Source organism: Chiloscyllium plagiosum, chromosome 4 (assembly GCF_004010195.1).
Source record: "Chiloscyllium plagiosum isolate BGI_BamShark_2017 chromosome 4, ASM401019v2, whole genome shotgun sequence".
Taxonomy (NCBI): Eukaryota; Metazoa; Chordata; class Chondrichthyes; order Orectolobiformes; family Hemiscylliidae; genus Chiloscyllium; species Chiloscyllium plagiosum.
Window position 1 is genome coordinate 51,024,246 of NC_057713.1, and position 14,783 is coordinate 51,039,028.

Genomic DNA, 14,783 nt, shown 5'->3' on the forward strand with positions numbered 1-14,783 from the left:
ACACTATATAGGACAACCAGGAAGACAGCTAACAATCCGCATACATGAACATCAACTAGCCACGAAACGACACGACCAGCTATCCTTAGTAGCCACACACGCAGACAACAAGCAACGTGAATTCGACTGGGACAACACTACTATCATTGGGCAAGCCAGACAGAACAGCCAGGGAATTCCTAGAGGCATGGCATTCATCCACAAACTCCATCAACTAACACATCGACCTGGACCCAATATACCAACCACTACACCGTACAGCTGAAACTGACAACCGGAAGTGGCAGGGACAGACCACTATAAACACCGGAGGAAACATCAAAGAAGCGCTTCGCAGGAGGCTCCCAAGCACTGATGATGTCACCTAGCCAGGGGACGAAACGTTTGCAACAAAAACTTCCAGCTCAGCGAACAGAACCACAGCAGCCTTCTTCACTATCCTATCGACCTGCGACTCCACTTTCAAGGAGCTATGAACCTGCACTCCAAGGTCTCTTTATTCAGAACACTCCCTAAGACTTTACCATTAAGTGTATAAGCCCTGCTAAGATTTACTTTCCCAAAATGCAGCACCTTGCATTTATCTGAATTAAACTCCATCTGCCAATTCTCAGCCCATTGGCCCATCTGGTCAAGATCTTGTTGTAATCTGAGGTAACCCTCTTCTGGTTTTACTGGTTTAGTTTAACTTGTACAGGACGACCTTATTGAACATTAATCTAGCAAGAAACATATGCAAATCTAAACCTTGATACCTAGCCTTTTTGACTTGGGACTGAAGATGGAAGAATAGCAGCAGAGCAGGATTTTAATCTACTATAAAAGCTCTCAGCCACAATTGCTTTCCTGACACCAAGGTATATATATTCTACAGCATGCACACATTACAGCCAAGGAACTGCCTTAGGCCGAAGGGCTAATTGAAAGGCTTCAGAAATAACTTTATACTCTGCCTATACCATGAAATAAATACAGAATATATTCAGCCAATGTTTTGGAGACTTCAAAACACCAGTCCTGTAATTAAAAGCAAAGATTATGAATAAATGATTTAAAGTTCTGCTGATGCTGAGATTTTATTTTTTCTTCAAAATAAGATTACTTTAGACATGAGAATTAAAATAAGAATATTACTTGAAAACCAAGGTTTCAGCCATTTGCTGGAGGTCAGTGCTTTATGACTGCCAGAATGGTGGTATTGGTTTAAAAAGTTATGCAGTTGTAATTGGACATCCAGTCTGCTAAAGTAAAACTACCCAGCCCAGCTTTGCAGTTTGAAAAAAATCCTTCAGTGACCGGAATACCCACATTAAATGCAAATTAAGTTGATCAAGAAGCCCAAGAGAATTAGCCTGGTTATTTCCAGATTGGCTGCATCTGAAGATACCAGAGACAACTGTACCTGCTTAATGACCTGAGCACATGGGTTTTTCCCAAGTGAATCTTTGCAGCGAATTGGTTTTCACATTTTCCTTTCTTCGAGTGGAGGGGTTTAAGCATTTATACTTTCATATCAGCTTATAAAATTAAATATAAACAGGAATGGTAGGAAACCTCAAAAGGCTTTTTTACTTGAGACCTAAAAGATTATAAACACCCAGACCAGTAACTGGGTAAAACATTTAACATTATGCTGTAACCAGTGGGATTTGAGTAAGATAGAGTGCACTCCTATCTTGATTGTAACACTACACATACAAAACAAGCAGAGCCTACCATTAAGATAGAAAAGATGTATTTGTGTGTGGAGCACACTCAGCCCTACTCATCCCAAACATCTCAAACTTAGTGATAAAGGTATTAAAACACAGACTCCAATATCTAGATTGGAAAGCTTAGAGGGACAGTAATAATATCACTAAAACATAAACCTGCGATCCTTATACATGGTGTCAGTTACAGTTCTTTACCTGTTCCTTCTTCATCAAAACATGCAAAGGCATTTCTGATTACATCTTCAGGGTCTGTCCCATTCAGCTTTTCACCAAACATGGTCAAGAACATGGTAAAGTTGATAGGCCCTGGAGCTTCATTCATCATTGCCTCCAGGTATTCATCATTTGGGTTCTTTCCTGCAGAAAATTTCATGGTTAAAATGGTCCACCACCATACAAGAAACACAAGGGAAGGGAAAAGAAACCCTCAATATAACACAAGTTAATGTAGTCCCAATCAACTTAGAGTCAGAGAGGTGCAGCACGGAAACAGACCCTTGGGTCCCACTTGCCCATGCCAACTACATATCCTAACCCAATCTAGTCCCATCTGCCAGCACCTAACCCATATCCCTCCAAACCCTTCCTATTCATATACCCATCCAACTGCCTCTTAAATGTTGCAATTGTACCAGCCTCCACCACACCCTCTGGCAGCTCATTCCATACACGTACCACCCTCTGTGTAAAAAAGTTGCCCCTTAGGTCTCTTTTATATCTTTTCCCTCTCACCCTAAACCTATGCCCTCTAGTCTTGGACTCCCCCAACCCAGGGTTAAGACTATTTATCCTGTCCATGATTTTGTAAACGTCTATAAGGTCACCCCTCAGCCTCTGACACCTCAGGGAAAACAACCGGTGCCTATTCAACCTCTCTCCATAGCTCAAATCCTCCAGCCCTGGCAACATCTTTGCAAATTTTTTCCGAACCCTTTCAAGTTTCACAACATCCTTCCAAAAGACGACCAGATTTTTATGCAATATTCAAAAGTGCCTAACCAATATTCTATACAGCCACAACATGACCCCCCAACTCCTGTACTCAATACTCTGACCAATAAAGGAAAGCATACTAAACGCTTTCTTCACTATCCTATCTACCTGCAACTCTACTTTCCTGATCTCCAAGGTCTCTGTTCAGCAAAACTCCTTAGGACCTTACTATTAAATAAGTGCTGCTAAGATTTGCTTTCCCAAAATGCATCACCTCACATTTATCTAAATTAAATCCATCTGCCACTCCTCAGCCCATTGCCCCATCTGATCAAGATCCCACTGTAATCTGAGGCAACCTTTGCTGTCCACTACACCTCCAATTTTAGTATCATCTGCAAACTTACTAACTGTACTTCCTAAGCGCACACCCAAATCATTTATACAAGTGACAAAAAGCAGTGGACCTAACACTGATCCTTGTGGCACATCACTGGTCACAGGCCTCCAGTCTGAAAAGCAACCCTCCACCACCCACCCTGTCTTCTACCTTTGAGCCAGTTCTGTATCCAAATGGCAAGTTGTCCCTTTTTTTCATGAGATCTAACCTTGTCAGTCTCCCATGGCGAACCTTTTCAAAGGCCTTATTGAAGTCCATATAGATCATGGCCACTGCTCTGCCCTCAATCCTCTTACTTAAAAAAAAATAATCAAGTATTAGAGACATTATTTTCCCCACAAAGCCATTTTGACTGTCCCTTGCCTTTTCAAATACACGTACTCCGTCCCTCAGGACTCTCTCCAACAACTTGACCACCACTGACATCAGACTCACTGGTCTTTAGTTCCCTGGCTTAGCCTTACCACCTTTCTTAAATGGCACCAACTTGTACTGGATTTCAATTACATTCCAGTCAAACCTCATCTAGTTCTAATGCATTCCTGTACGACAAATGTAGAAACTATTGAGCAAACACCTGTTACTTCAATGAAAGTCATTTAACAGTAGGTATGTCTCTAATGTGCATGGCAATGTGTTGCACTATTCTGGTAATGCAAAATGAACACAATCTTGCAATATTTGCCAGAAGATGGAACACACAAGTGCAGGTCATCTGACCATTTCAGCCTGCACAGCTATTCAACATCATGGCTGAACAGATTTTAACCTTCATATACAGTCATGCACACCCAGATAATCTTTTATCCCCTTGGGAATCAGGAGTCAATTTACTTCTGCCTTAATATCACAAGATCCTGCATCCACTGCCTTTTGAGGAAGGGAAATTCAAAAAATCTCAACCCGGATCCATCTTTAACTCAGTTCTAGACTCCTGCACAAGAAAAAACATCCTTTCCACATCAACCCAATCAAGTCCTTCAGGATCTTATACATTTCAACTAAGTCACCTCGGACTCCGAACTCTAGGATACAGGCATTGCTTACCAAGCCTTTCCTCAAAGCAATTCACTCATTTGAGGAATTGGTTCAGCCATTGTTGGAATATTGTGTGGAATTCTGGTCTCCTTCCTACCGAAAAGATGTTGTGAAACTTGAAAGGGTTCAGAAAAGATTTACAAGGATGTTGTCAGGGTTGGAGGATTTGAGCTATAGGGAGAGGCTGAACAGGCTGGGGCTGTTTTCCCTGGAGCGGAGGCTGAGGGGTGACCTTATAGAGATTTACAAAATTATGAGGGGCATGGATAGGATAAATAGGCAAAGTCTTTTCCCTGGGGTCAGGGAGTCCAGAACTAAAGGGCGTAGGTTTAGGGTGAGAGGGGAAAGATATAAAAGAGACCTAAGTGGCAACCTTTCTCATGCAGAGGGTGGTACGTGTATGGAATGAGCTGCCACAGGAAGTGGTGGAGGCTAGTACAATTGCAATATTTAAGAGGCATTTGGATGAGTATGTGAATTAGAAGGGTTTGGAGGGATATGGGCCAGATGCTAGCAGGTGGGACTAGATTGGGTTGGGATATATGGTTGGCATGGACGGGTTGGACCAAAGCGTCTGTTTCCATGCTGTACATCTGACATTCTGTACTGGTCTGAACTAACAGCATTCCTTTAGTAGAATAACCAGTAGTACCCCAGATGCAATCTCACTAATGCTTTGTATAACTGAAGTATGACCTCCCTCCACTTGCATGCAACTCCTCTAAATAAAATGTAACATTCTATTAACTTTCCTGATTACTTGCAGTACCTGTAGAGTCATGCACTAGAGCACCTAGATCTCTGCATCACAGCTCTGTAACCACAACATTTAGATAATATGCTTCTTTCTTCCAAAGACAACAATTTCACATGATTGCCCACGCATATTGCGTTTCTATATTGCATTCCATTTGTCAGATCACTGTCCCCTCACCTAACATCCCTCTGTAGGCTCGTGCCCTCTTCACAATTCAGTTTAATGACCTACCTTTCAGATTGGCAGATTTAGTTGCCATACCTCCAGTCCTTTCACACAAACTGTTTATATATGCTTGTAAAAAGTTGTGGTTCCAGCACGAACCCTGCCGACCCCACTATGACATGCTGCCAATTTGCAAAAATACATTTACTCTTAGTTCCCTGTTCTGAGGAGTCATACCAGATTCAAAACATTAACCCTGCTACTCACTACAGATGCTACCGGATCTTGTTTCAAATTTCCAGTATCTGCAATAACAGGTCTTCATTTATTCCTACTCTGCTTCGTGTTAGCCAGTCAATTTTCTATCCAAGTGTTATTTTTCTTCATCATTTGATACAGCACAGACTTCTGGAAAAATAAAGACCTCCATAGGTTCCTCTTCATTCAGTACAAACGGCTTAAAGCCAATAAACCAGCTAATTTCCCTTTGACAAATCCATGTTAACTGTCTAATTACCTCGAACTCATTCAAATTGCCCTGTTATAATATTTTCAAGCAGCAGCTATTTTTTAAATGACGGAAGCTAACTGGCCTGTAGTTTTCTAACTCCCTTATTTTTGAATGAAAGGAGTTACATTAGTTATTTTTCAATCTAAAGAGGCTTTGCCTGAATCTAATGAGTTTGGGACATTAAACCAATGCACCAACCATCTCACTTGCTACAGCCTTTATGACCCTAGGATGAAATCGACGAGGACCCGAGACTCAGCACCCCTCAGATTTATTTCCCTGGTGTTTCTGTTCGCCGAGCTGGGAATTTATGTTGCAGACGTTTCGTCCCCTGTCTAGGTAACATCCTCCGTGCTTGGGAGCCTCCTGTGAAGCGCTTCTGTGATGTTTCCTCCGGCATTTGTAGTGGTTTGTATCTGCCGCTTCCGGTTGTCAGTTCCAGCTGTCTGCTGCAGTGGCCGGTATATTGGGTCCAGGTCGATGTGCTTATTGATTAAATCTGTGGATGAATGCCATGCCTCTAGGAATTCCCTGGTTGTTCTGTTTGGCTTGTAATGTTGTCCCAGTCGAATTCGTGTTGCTTGTCATCTGAGCGCGTGGCTACTAAGGATAGCTGGTTGAGTCGTTTCATGGCTAGCCACAAAACAACACGGCCAGCTATCCTTAGTAGCCACACACTCAGATGACAAGCAACATGAATTCGACTGGGACAACACGACTATTATAGGACAAGCCAAACAGAACAGCCAGGGAATTCCTAGAGACATGGCATTCATCCAATCAATAAGCACATCGACCTGGACCCAATATACCGGCCACTGCAGCGGACAGCTGGAACTGACAACTGGAAGCGGCAGATACAAACCACTATAAATGCCGGAGGAAACATCACAGAAGCGCTTCACAGGATGCTCCCAAGCACGGAGGATGTCACCTAGACAGGGGACGAAACGTCTGCAACACAAACTCCCAGCTCGGCGAACAGAACCACAACAACGAGCACCCGAGCTACAAATCTTCAAACTTATTTCCCTGGTATTTGTAGCCTTGAATTCCTCCCTCACTTTTAATTCCTGACTTACAGCTATTTCTGAGACATCACTTGTATCATGTCTCGTGAAGACAGACTCAAAACTTTTGCTAAAAATATCTTAATTTGCAAAACCTTGGACATTCATGCTATGGCTAATGAATATTACAAGTAATTACCAAGTGAAGCTAACATGTCATGCAAATCCTCCTTATCAATGAAGCCATCACGGTTCTGATCGATCATGTTGAAGGCCTCCTTAAACTCCTGAATTTGTGACTGATCAAACATGGCAAACACATTGGAAGTTGCACGCTGAGGGCGCTTCTTGGTGGTCTTTCCTCTGCTTTTTTTGCTCGACATGGTGGCTAGGTGTTTTATCTAGGAAAAAGCAATTGAGATTACTAATTTCTGATTAAAGAACATTGACCCGAATCTCAATTTTGCCTGACCTGCTGCATTGAGCAGCTCTGATTTATTTGAGAAATTAGATTATGGACAGAAAAAAAATCTGGATGCAGCTCAGTTTAAGTTAATATCTTCAAAGTTAATACTTGATAACTGAATGAAAAAAATTCAATTTTTTTGTTTAAGGAACACCAGAAACAGTTCACATCAGGTTCCACAAAAGTCACAGGAAAGTGACAGTAACGGTACGAAATAAACATTTACACACTGTCCAAAATTAATCTGTAGAACAGCTGAAACAATGACCCTGCTGCATGGGCAGTAACAAAATTTCTTTTGCTATATAAAAAACCAAACTCAAACTTTCAGATTAATTTGACGAGGTTTGAAGTTATTTCAAAGGAATAGAACTACACCATCTGACGTACCCACAATTTGTTTAACACAGATGGTTCAAGATTACAAGGAAGTGCAAAATGTACCATAGACCTAAAAATTCTGGGAAATAGGAAGGTGATACACAACCTTGATTGCATTCTATGCTGGAATTATTCAGATTTCAAAATCAAGACACCAAGTCAATAACTTATGCAGTCATGTTTTGGTTGCGAGGTGCTCTGTAATGAAGCACACAGTCAATTTTTTAACAAAGGCCCCCCATAACAGTTGTAAATTGATTCCCACTAATAACAGTGCAAAATCAAGCACGGGAGGGGGGGGGGGGCGCAAGGAGGAAAGAGAAAGAAGACGACGAAAGAGAAGGCAGGCATTCAGCATAAGCGGCCATAAGTGGTAGTTTCTGCACATACTAGACAAATAAAAGGTAAGTATTCTGGAGGCACCAGTTGTTTGAGCAACTGCTGCATATCAGCCACACCAGCACAATAACTTGGCTGTTCAAAACTTAAGTAGGGACGCAGTTAGACACAAGCCAGTTTATAGCCATCTTAAATCGGAAAGTAACTACAAAATCCCCTCAATGGCTGTAGCTCCGACTAGTATTAAGCTCATCATCTAGTATTAAGGAAACAATGCAGGAAGATTTCAAACCAAGGATTTTGGTTTACAGGAGACATCCACTGAACACCTGGAACCAACTATGTTATTATTCAATACCCAGGCTTCACAGAACTGACTGAATTTCAAAAGCAATTTGTTTTGGAAAACATTCTGGCTATAAGGCACTGTATAACAATTCTTTAATCTGATTACTTACAATATTTTCAAAAACTAAATTTGAGTTGAAGTTCAAGTATTCAATCATTTTCTCTAAGGGACCTTTCTGCTAACTACCAGCTGCTATAACTTTCTTTGAGCAGGTTAGATGCAGCAGTTTACCCACGCTTGCACAAGACGTAGAACACCTTCATGCTTCTGTAAATCTTAAGTTTTAGAATAAATAGTTTACCTTTAAATCTGCGCAAACAAATTTGTTATTTTGATAAGTAGAAACTTTTAACAATACCTTAGCCAAAATACTATTATGTTCTTTACAAAAAAAAGGAAAGGGGTAAAGCAGCCACACAGCAAGTTTGCTATTTAGGATGAATTCCAGTTAATAAATCCTGGACATCGGGAAATTCTACTTGGAATTTCCCACATTCAAATAAGGATATTGGAAAGTCAACTTTCAGAGGTAAACTAGAACTCAACTTCAATATATATTATTAGTTCTACGCTTACAGAATATCAAGGTTTAACAGAAGGCTATTTGTCTGATCAGATCAACTGGCCATCTGCCAAAGTTAATTCTGTTACTACAGAAATTCAGAGCCTCACCTGATTCCAATAGTTGATTAAAAATTTACCCTCTAAAAAAATGCATTGCGAAATTTAAAAAGAGTCTCAGGCTAAAAGTAAAATGCTTGAAAACAGGAAGCAGCCTGCTTTTAGAACTAATTGGTCTCTGCATCTCACAGCCAAATACTTTTGAAACATAGTCCTTGTTTCAGTGTTATGATCACAGCTGATGGCAATACTCAACAGGTCAGATCCCAAAATACCTGGCTCAATAGATCATATTCCAGTTGATAAACATCTATTAGTCACTAAAACATTTATGAACATGCAGATACTCTTAGCATATACATTATATAAAACAGAGGCAGTTCAAAAGATCATCAAAAAAGCTTCAAGCTGCTATAATGCTAGAATTACAATCCAAGCAATATTATTTAATTTTAGCTTTGCAAATCTTTATTAACCTATGTTTTCATTCTTTCCCATGGGAGAGACATTTTTGCAATTCCTTCAGAGTCCACAGGCATGAACCTTCGAACTGAAAGCTTAGGCCATCAAAATTAACATCTTTAAGATTTCTATCTAAACCCTCCTGCTTGGAATTTGACCAACTAGAAACCACTTCTGAAGTGACAGATTCCCCATAACTAAGAAAAATGCTTTCCCAAGTGAAAAACTCCTCTTCTGAACTGAACCTCAGGTTCTTCAGAATTTAAAATGAACTTGTTCCAATATCCTAATAAATTAACAGCCTGCATATGTACTGCTTGTCATAAAATGAAGATAAACATTTTATCCTGTTGCACTACAGGTCTTCTCCCAGGCATTGGACTACAATCACATACTTTATTTGAACACAGGTATTTTTGGTATTTAGGTCACTGTCCAAAATTGACCGAACTTTTCAAACAAAAAAACCTCCATGGGACTATCTAAATTCCACCTGCTTCTATTATACACCAGCACAATCGGCTTACACAGCAGGCAATTCAGAGAAAGGTCTTGAAAAGAAAATAATTAATTTATGGTTGTAGTGGCAACAATGTGGCATCAGACATTAGGAAACCTTTTGTTCAATGTATAGTTAAGGAATTTGTTACTCACGATATAAAACCTTAGATTGTTATATCCAAAAGATGCAACACACATTAACTGCTGACTTGGTCTGTGCTCAAGCAGAGCTCAAGATGGAAGAACACTGGCACTGACGTAAAGCCAGATGGTAAGCAATTACTCAAGTCAGAAGGCAAAGTCAATTGAGGATAATAATTGCACAGTTTTGTTTACTAAAGGCCTCACTTTTATTAAAAAGTCTGTCTTCAACAAAATAACCCATGAAAAGGTACCATTCAATTTCTATTGCTTATGAATGATTTTACAAACAATGGTCTCAGCAGGCAGATTAGAAACCTTTTTTTGAAAAGCGAGTCTGATTCAATACTTCCCCCACAACTGTAGACTCAACTCCAAGTGGAAAACCCAATCAAGAGAGTTTGGAAGATGAGGCAGCAACACGTTGCGGGCAAGACCCCACCCCCCCGCCAGCCCCGTCTGCTCCCATTCCCCCACCACCAGCCCAGTCCACACCCCCGGGCCAGCCAGACTGTACACCAACAGCAAGACTGCCGCTGCTTTTGTGGGGTAAATCTCCAAATGGCACATGCACACACATTTTGACAGGTTCCACCTTTGCTCTGTACAGGACAGTGTTGGAGAGATTATCTGGGGAAGGGGGGGGAAAAAAAAAAAAAAAAAGAGGTGGAGATCGATCAGTCGTCATTTACAGATGTGCGTGGACTGTCCAGGGCTGTTCTCAGCAACATTTCAGTGAGCTGTGTTTTTAAATTGTCGTATCTGTAAACAAAAGACACCATCAGGATTGAAACAGCTTTGATGTAATGCTTATATCGGGACCTTTTGGATCCCCTTCGGATAATCTGACATTTGGATAATCGAAGTTCCTCTGTATAAACAAATGCCTGGGTTCCAAGCAACGAACCCTGTGGTACACTACTCATTACTGCCTGCCACTCAAAAGATCCATTTATTCCTGTCTGCTAAACAGTTTTTAAATCCATTTTGGTACGTGACCTCCAATTCCAGCATTTCAATTATGCATGCTAACTTCTGATACTTTCATTTGAGTGGTTGCATCCTCAAAATGCCAGATTTGTCAAGCACAAGTTTCCTTTGAACAATCAGCATAAGTTTACAATCTTGTCATTATTGTGCTCTGCTTTCGCATCTTTAGAATGGAATAGTGTATTTTTCCCCACTACCAATGTCAAGCTAACCTGTCTTTAATTTTCACTATTTCTCTGCCTCCCTCAAACAGTGGGGTTACACTTCCTATAGATTGGAGGGTAGTTACTTTTTCCTCATGTCTTTAGAAGTTTGGCAGAGACCATTAGTGCATCTGCTATTTCTAGGGCCATTTCCTCAACTACTATGGGATACAGCTTATCAGGCCCTGGGCATTCATCTGCTTTTAATCCTTTTAGTAGAGAAATGGTGTTGGTGAAACTAATGTTAATTTCTTTCAATTCCTCCTTCCCATCCTTTCATATTTTTGGAGTTTTATCAGACTTTGATACCATTTTAATTCCTGATTTTAGCTTGGATGCTAACCAGTTTTGCCACTTCTTTAAAAAAAAGGAAATGTTCTGCTTTTATATTAAAAAAAATTGTGGAAGTCTTAGCCCATCACTAGTTGTTTATATTTTATGCTGTTCAGAATAAAACTAACCCAACACTAAAATGGTGCAAATCAGTAGATGGTTTGATTACTAGCATATTCTTCTGGTCATTGCTTGTACAAAAGCACGATCCTCCAAGCTGATGGTACTAATAGACAAGTCAAATTCCGAAAGGAAACTGATAGTTAAAAACAATTCCCAGCATTGCTTTTAGGTCTGTCACAGACAGTCAAAATACATTAGACTCTTAGCTCAAGAATGGAAGGCTCTGATTAACTGATTCCTTCCAGTTCAGGTCATGGACTGAAGTGACTATTCAAAATATTTGCCAACTTGAACTTTTCATAAATGAAAACTTAAATTATATCAGTTCTAATAAGCTAAAGATTTCTTACCAAATTTACCTTGTATGGAAAATTTGCAAACCAACTATTCACTTGACTCCTTCCAGGAAGGAAACAAACTTGCTTTCACGATCAACTCTACATCTTCTGAAATGAAGCAACTTCCTCAATCCTAAATTCTTAGGAAATGTAAACAAAATTAAACCTTAAATGTTTTGTTTCATCTGTGGACGGCATGGTGGCACAGTGGTTAGCACTGCTGCCTCACAGCGCCTGAGACCCGGGTTCAATTCCCGCCTCAGGCGACTGACTGTATGGAGTTTGCACGTTCTCCCCATGTCTGCGTGGGTTTCCTCCGGGTGCTCCTGTTTCCTCCCACAGTCCAAAGATGTGCAGGTCAGGTGAATTGGCCATGCTAAATTGCCCGTAGTGTTAGGTAAGGGGTAAATGTAGGGGTATGGGTGGGTTGCGCTTCAGCGGGTCACTGTGGACTTGTTGGGCCGAAGGGCCTGTTTCCACACTGTAATGTAATCTAAACTAAATCAGACAGTATAAACTCCTTTTCATTAACATGACAGTCCTGCAATCAGTTGCTTTCCTGACAAGTGTGGGATCTAGTCATTGTATCACAAGGACTGGCATTTTCTTATTTTTTTTAAAAAAAAGAGGGGAAAAAATAAGTAACACCCATTTTCTTCTACTAGATCCAAATGCCTAAATTACTACAAACCCTTCACAAGTTTCACCAGGATTCCAAGAAAAATATAGAATATAAAATAAAATATATAAAGTTCAAAGAAACTGTTAGGAGACCAGGAACACTGGATTTTTCAAATTCTTTTCCATCAACTTCTGCTGAATCTACAAAGAAGGGGACAAAATCAAGCTGAAGTGATTTCTTCCCTCATACAAGGTTTAATTTTCACTTTGGAATTCCAGATTGTATCTATCAAAACAGCCTTAGTTAACATCTATTGCTAAGGTGAGATGACATGATCATGTTTGTAAAATATCCATGCTACAACACGAAGGAACAGGTCGCAGCAAGAACACAAGCATTCATTGTATATAAAGTCAATGGAAGCTACATTAAAAGGTTTTGGACAAATCTTAACAGAAGGCCCAGTCTCTGGATTCATTTAAGAATGGCAGTGTGGAGGAACAGAGGGATCTTGGTGTGCAGGTACATAGATCCCTTAAAATGGCCACCCATGTGGACAGTGTTGTTAAGAAAGCATATGGTGTTTTGGCTTTCAATAACAGGGGGACTGAGTTTAAGAGTCGAGATCTTGTTGCAGCTCTGTAAAACTTTGGTTAGACCGCACTTGGAATACTGCGTCCAGTTCTGGTCGCCCTATTATAGGAGAGATGTGGATGCTTTGGAGAGGGTTCAGAGGAGATTTACCAGGATGCTGCCTGGACTGGAGGGCTTATCTTATGAAGAGAGGTTGACTGAGCTCGGACTTTTTTCATTGGAGAAAAGGAGGTGAAGAGTGGACCTAATTGAGGTATACAAGATAATGAGAGGCATAGATAGAGTAGATAGCCAGAGACTATTTCCCAGGGCAGAAATGACTAACACAAGGGGTCATAGTTTTAAGCTGGTTGGAGGAAAGTAGAGGGGATGTCAGAGGCGGGTTCTTTAAACAGAGTTGAGAGAGCATGGAATGCATTGCCAGCAGTGGTGGAGGCGGGGTCATTGCGGACATTTAAGAGACTTCTGGGCATGCATATGGTCACAGAAATTTGAGGGTGCATACACGAGGATCATTGGTCGGCACAACACCGTGGGCTGAAGGGCCTGTTCTGTGCTGTACTATTCTATGTTCTATGTTAAGATGCTTGTAACTACTTGCCAGAGATCAAACTCACTTTTCTCAATTGTACAGCACAAAGCTGACAAGACCCCACGGCAAAAAGTGGTTAAGAAAACTCAAGTTTTTGATATATTCATCAAGCAATATCAAAAGTGATCATTTTGCTCAACTGTATAGAGTAAGAGAGATTCAAAGTAATATTCAGTTGCTGTACTTTCCTACAAACTACTTCAAATTTATGGGGCTGGAAAGTACTGAAAACAAACTTGCTCTTGTGCTTTACCTTTAATACCAATTAAAAGCATTTTGGTTAATTATAGTTAGATTACCCCTGAACATTCAATAAAGTCCATGACGATGAATAGAAAAACAACTTCATTAATAGGAATTGCTCACAATCACCATGTATGCCATTCAAAAGCTGATCACAACCTGCTTTCTCAAGGTAGTCACAAGAACAAGTGAGGCTCAAGCTAACTTGGCTTCTAGTTTTCCTAGCAGGTTGAATCCCATTTGGCCAAGTATCACAATGTTCATTAATAATGGAGACCTTACAGCAGCCAATTTCTTAAACTTAAGCTTGCAGCCTAGGGAACATGCAAAACTTCAGCTTAAGAGTAGTGGCAAACAGGGAGTTTGGGAGATAATCCATTTGGGAGACATCAACTCAAGGAAACCTAAACAGTGGGCCACTAACACCAGTGCTTCACCAGAGGCTCACTGATGTTACCTACAATGGTGATGAAATGTCTGAAAGTGACCTTTCCAGTTCAGTGAGTCAAGTTACATACAGATAATCAATCTTAAGATATTTGCAATGCACGTGAATGAAAATATATCCTAACCAATCTGAACACAGACTTGGTAACTGTTAGAGCTATTCAACGAAGGCCACAATGGACAGACCTCAAGCTACCTTCACTAGTTTATTCACATTTCTGTGAGCGTTCACTGGTTACAAGCACAGTACTAGCTATGGTTTTACTATTTAGGCATATTTCCTTGGTTTAAAGATTAGATTAGATTCCCTACAGCATGGAAACAAGCCCTTCGGTCCAATAAGTCCACACCGACCCTCCGAAGAGCAACCCACCCAGACCCTACATTCATCCCTCACTAATGCACCTAACACTGCAGGCAATTGAGCATAGCCAATTCACCTAGCCTGCACATCTTTGGACTGTGGGAAGAAATGGGAGCACCTGGAGGAAACCCACGCAGACATGGGG

The 14,783-nt window shown here is 40.6% G+C and overlaps 1 protein-coding gene across 1 annotated transcript in view; it reads right to left on the reverse strand.

The window, feature by feature from the left end:
* The window catches only part of LOC122549039 (myosin regulatory light chain 2, smooth muscle minor isoform-like), a 26,871-nt gene that overhangs the window by 1,967 nt on the left and 10,121 nt on the right, over nt 1-14,783 (reverse strand). Inside the window, exons 3-4 of the mRNA XM_043688204.1 lie at nt 6,729-6,930; nt 1,911-2,072 (exon numbers count right to left, since the gene is read on the reverse strand). Coding sequence (XP_043544139.1) covers nt 1,911-2,072; nt 6,729-6,912 — 346 coding nt within the window. The 5' untranslated portion in view covers nt 6,913-6,930. The remainder of the gene's footprint in view (nt 1-1,910; nt 2,073-6,728; nt 6,931-14,783) is intronic.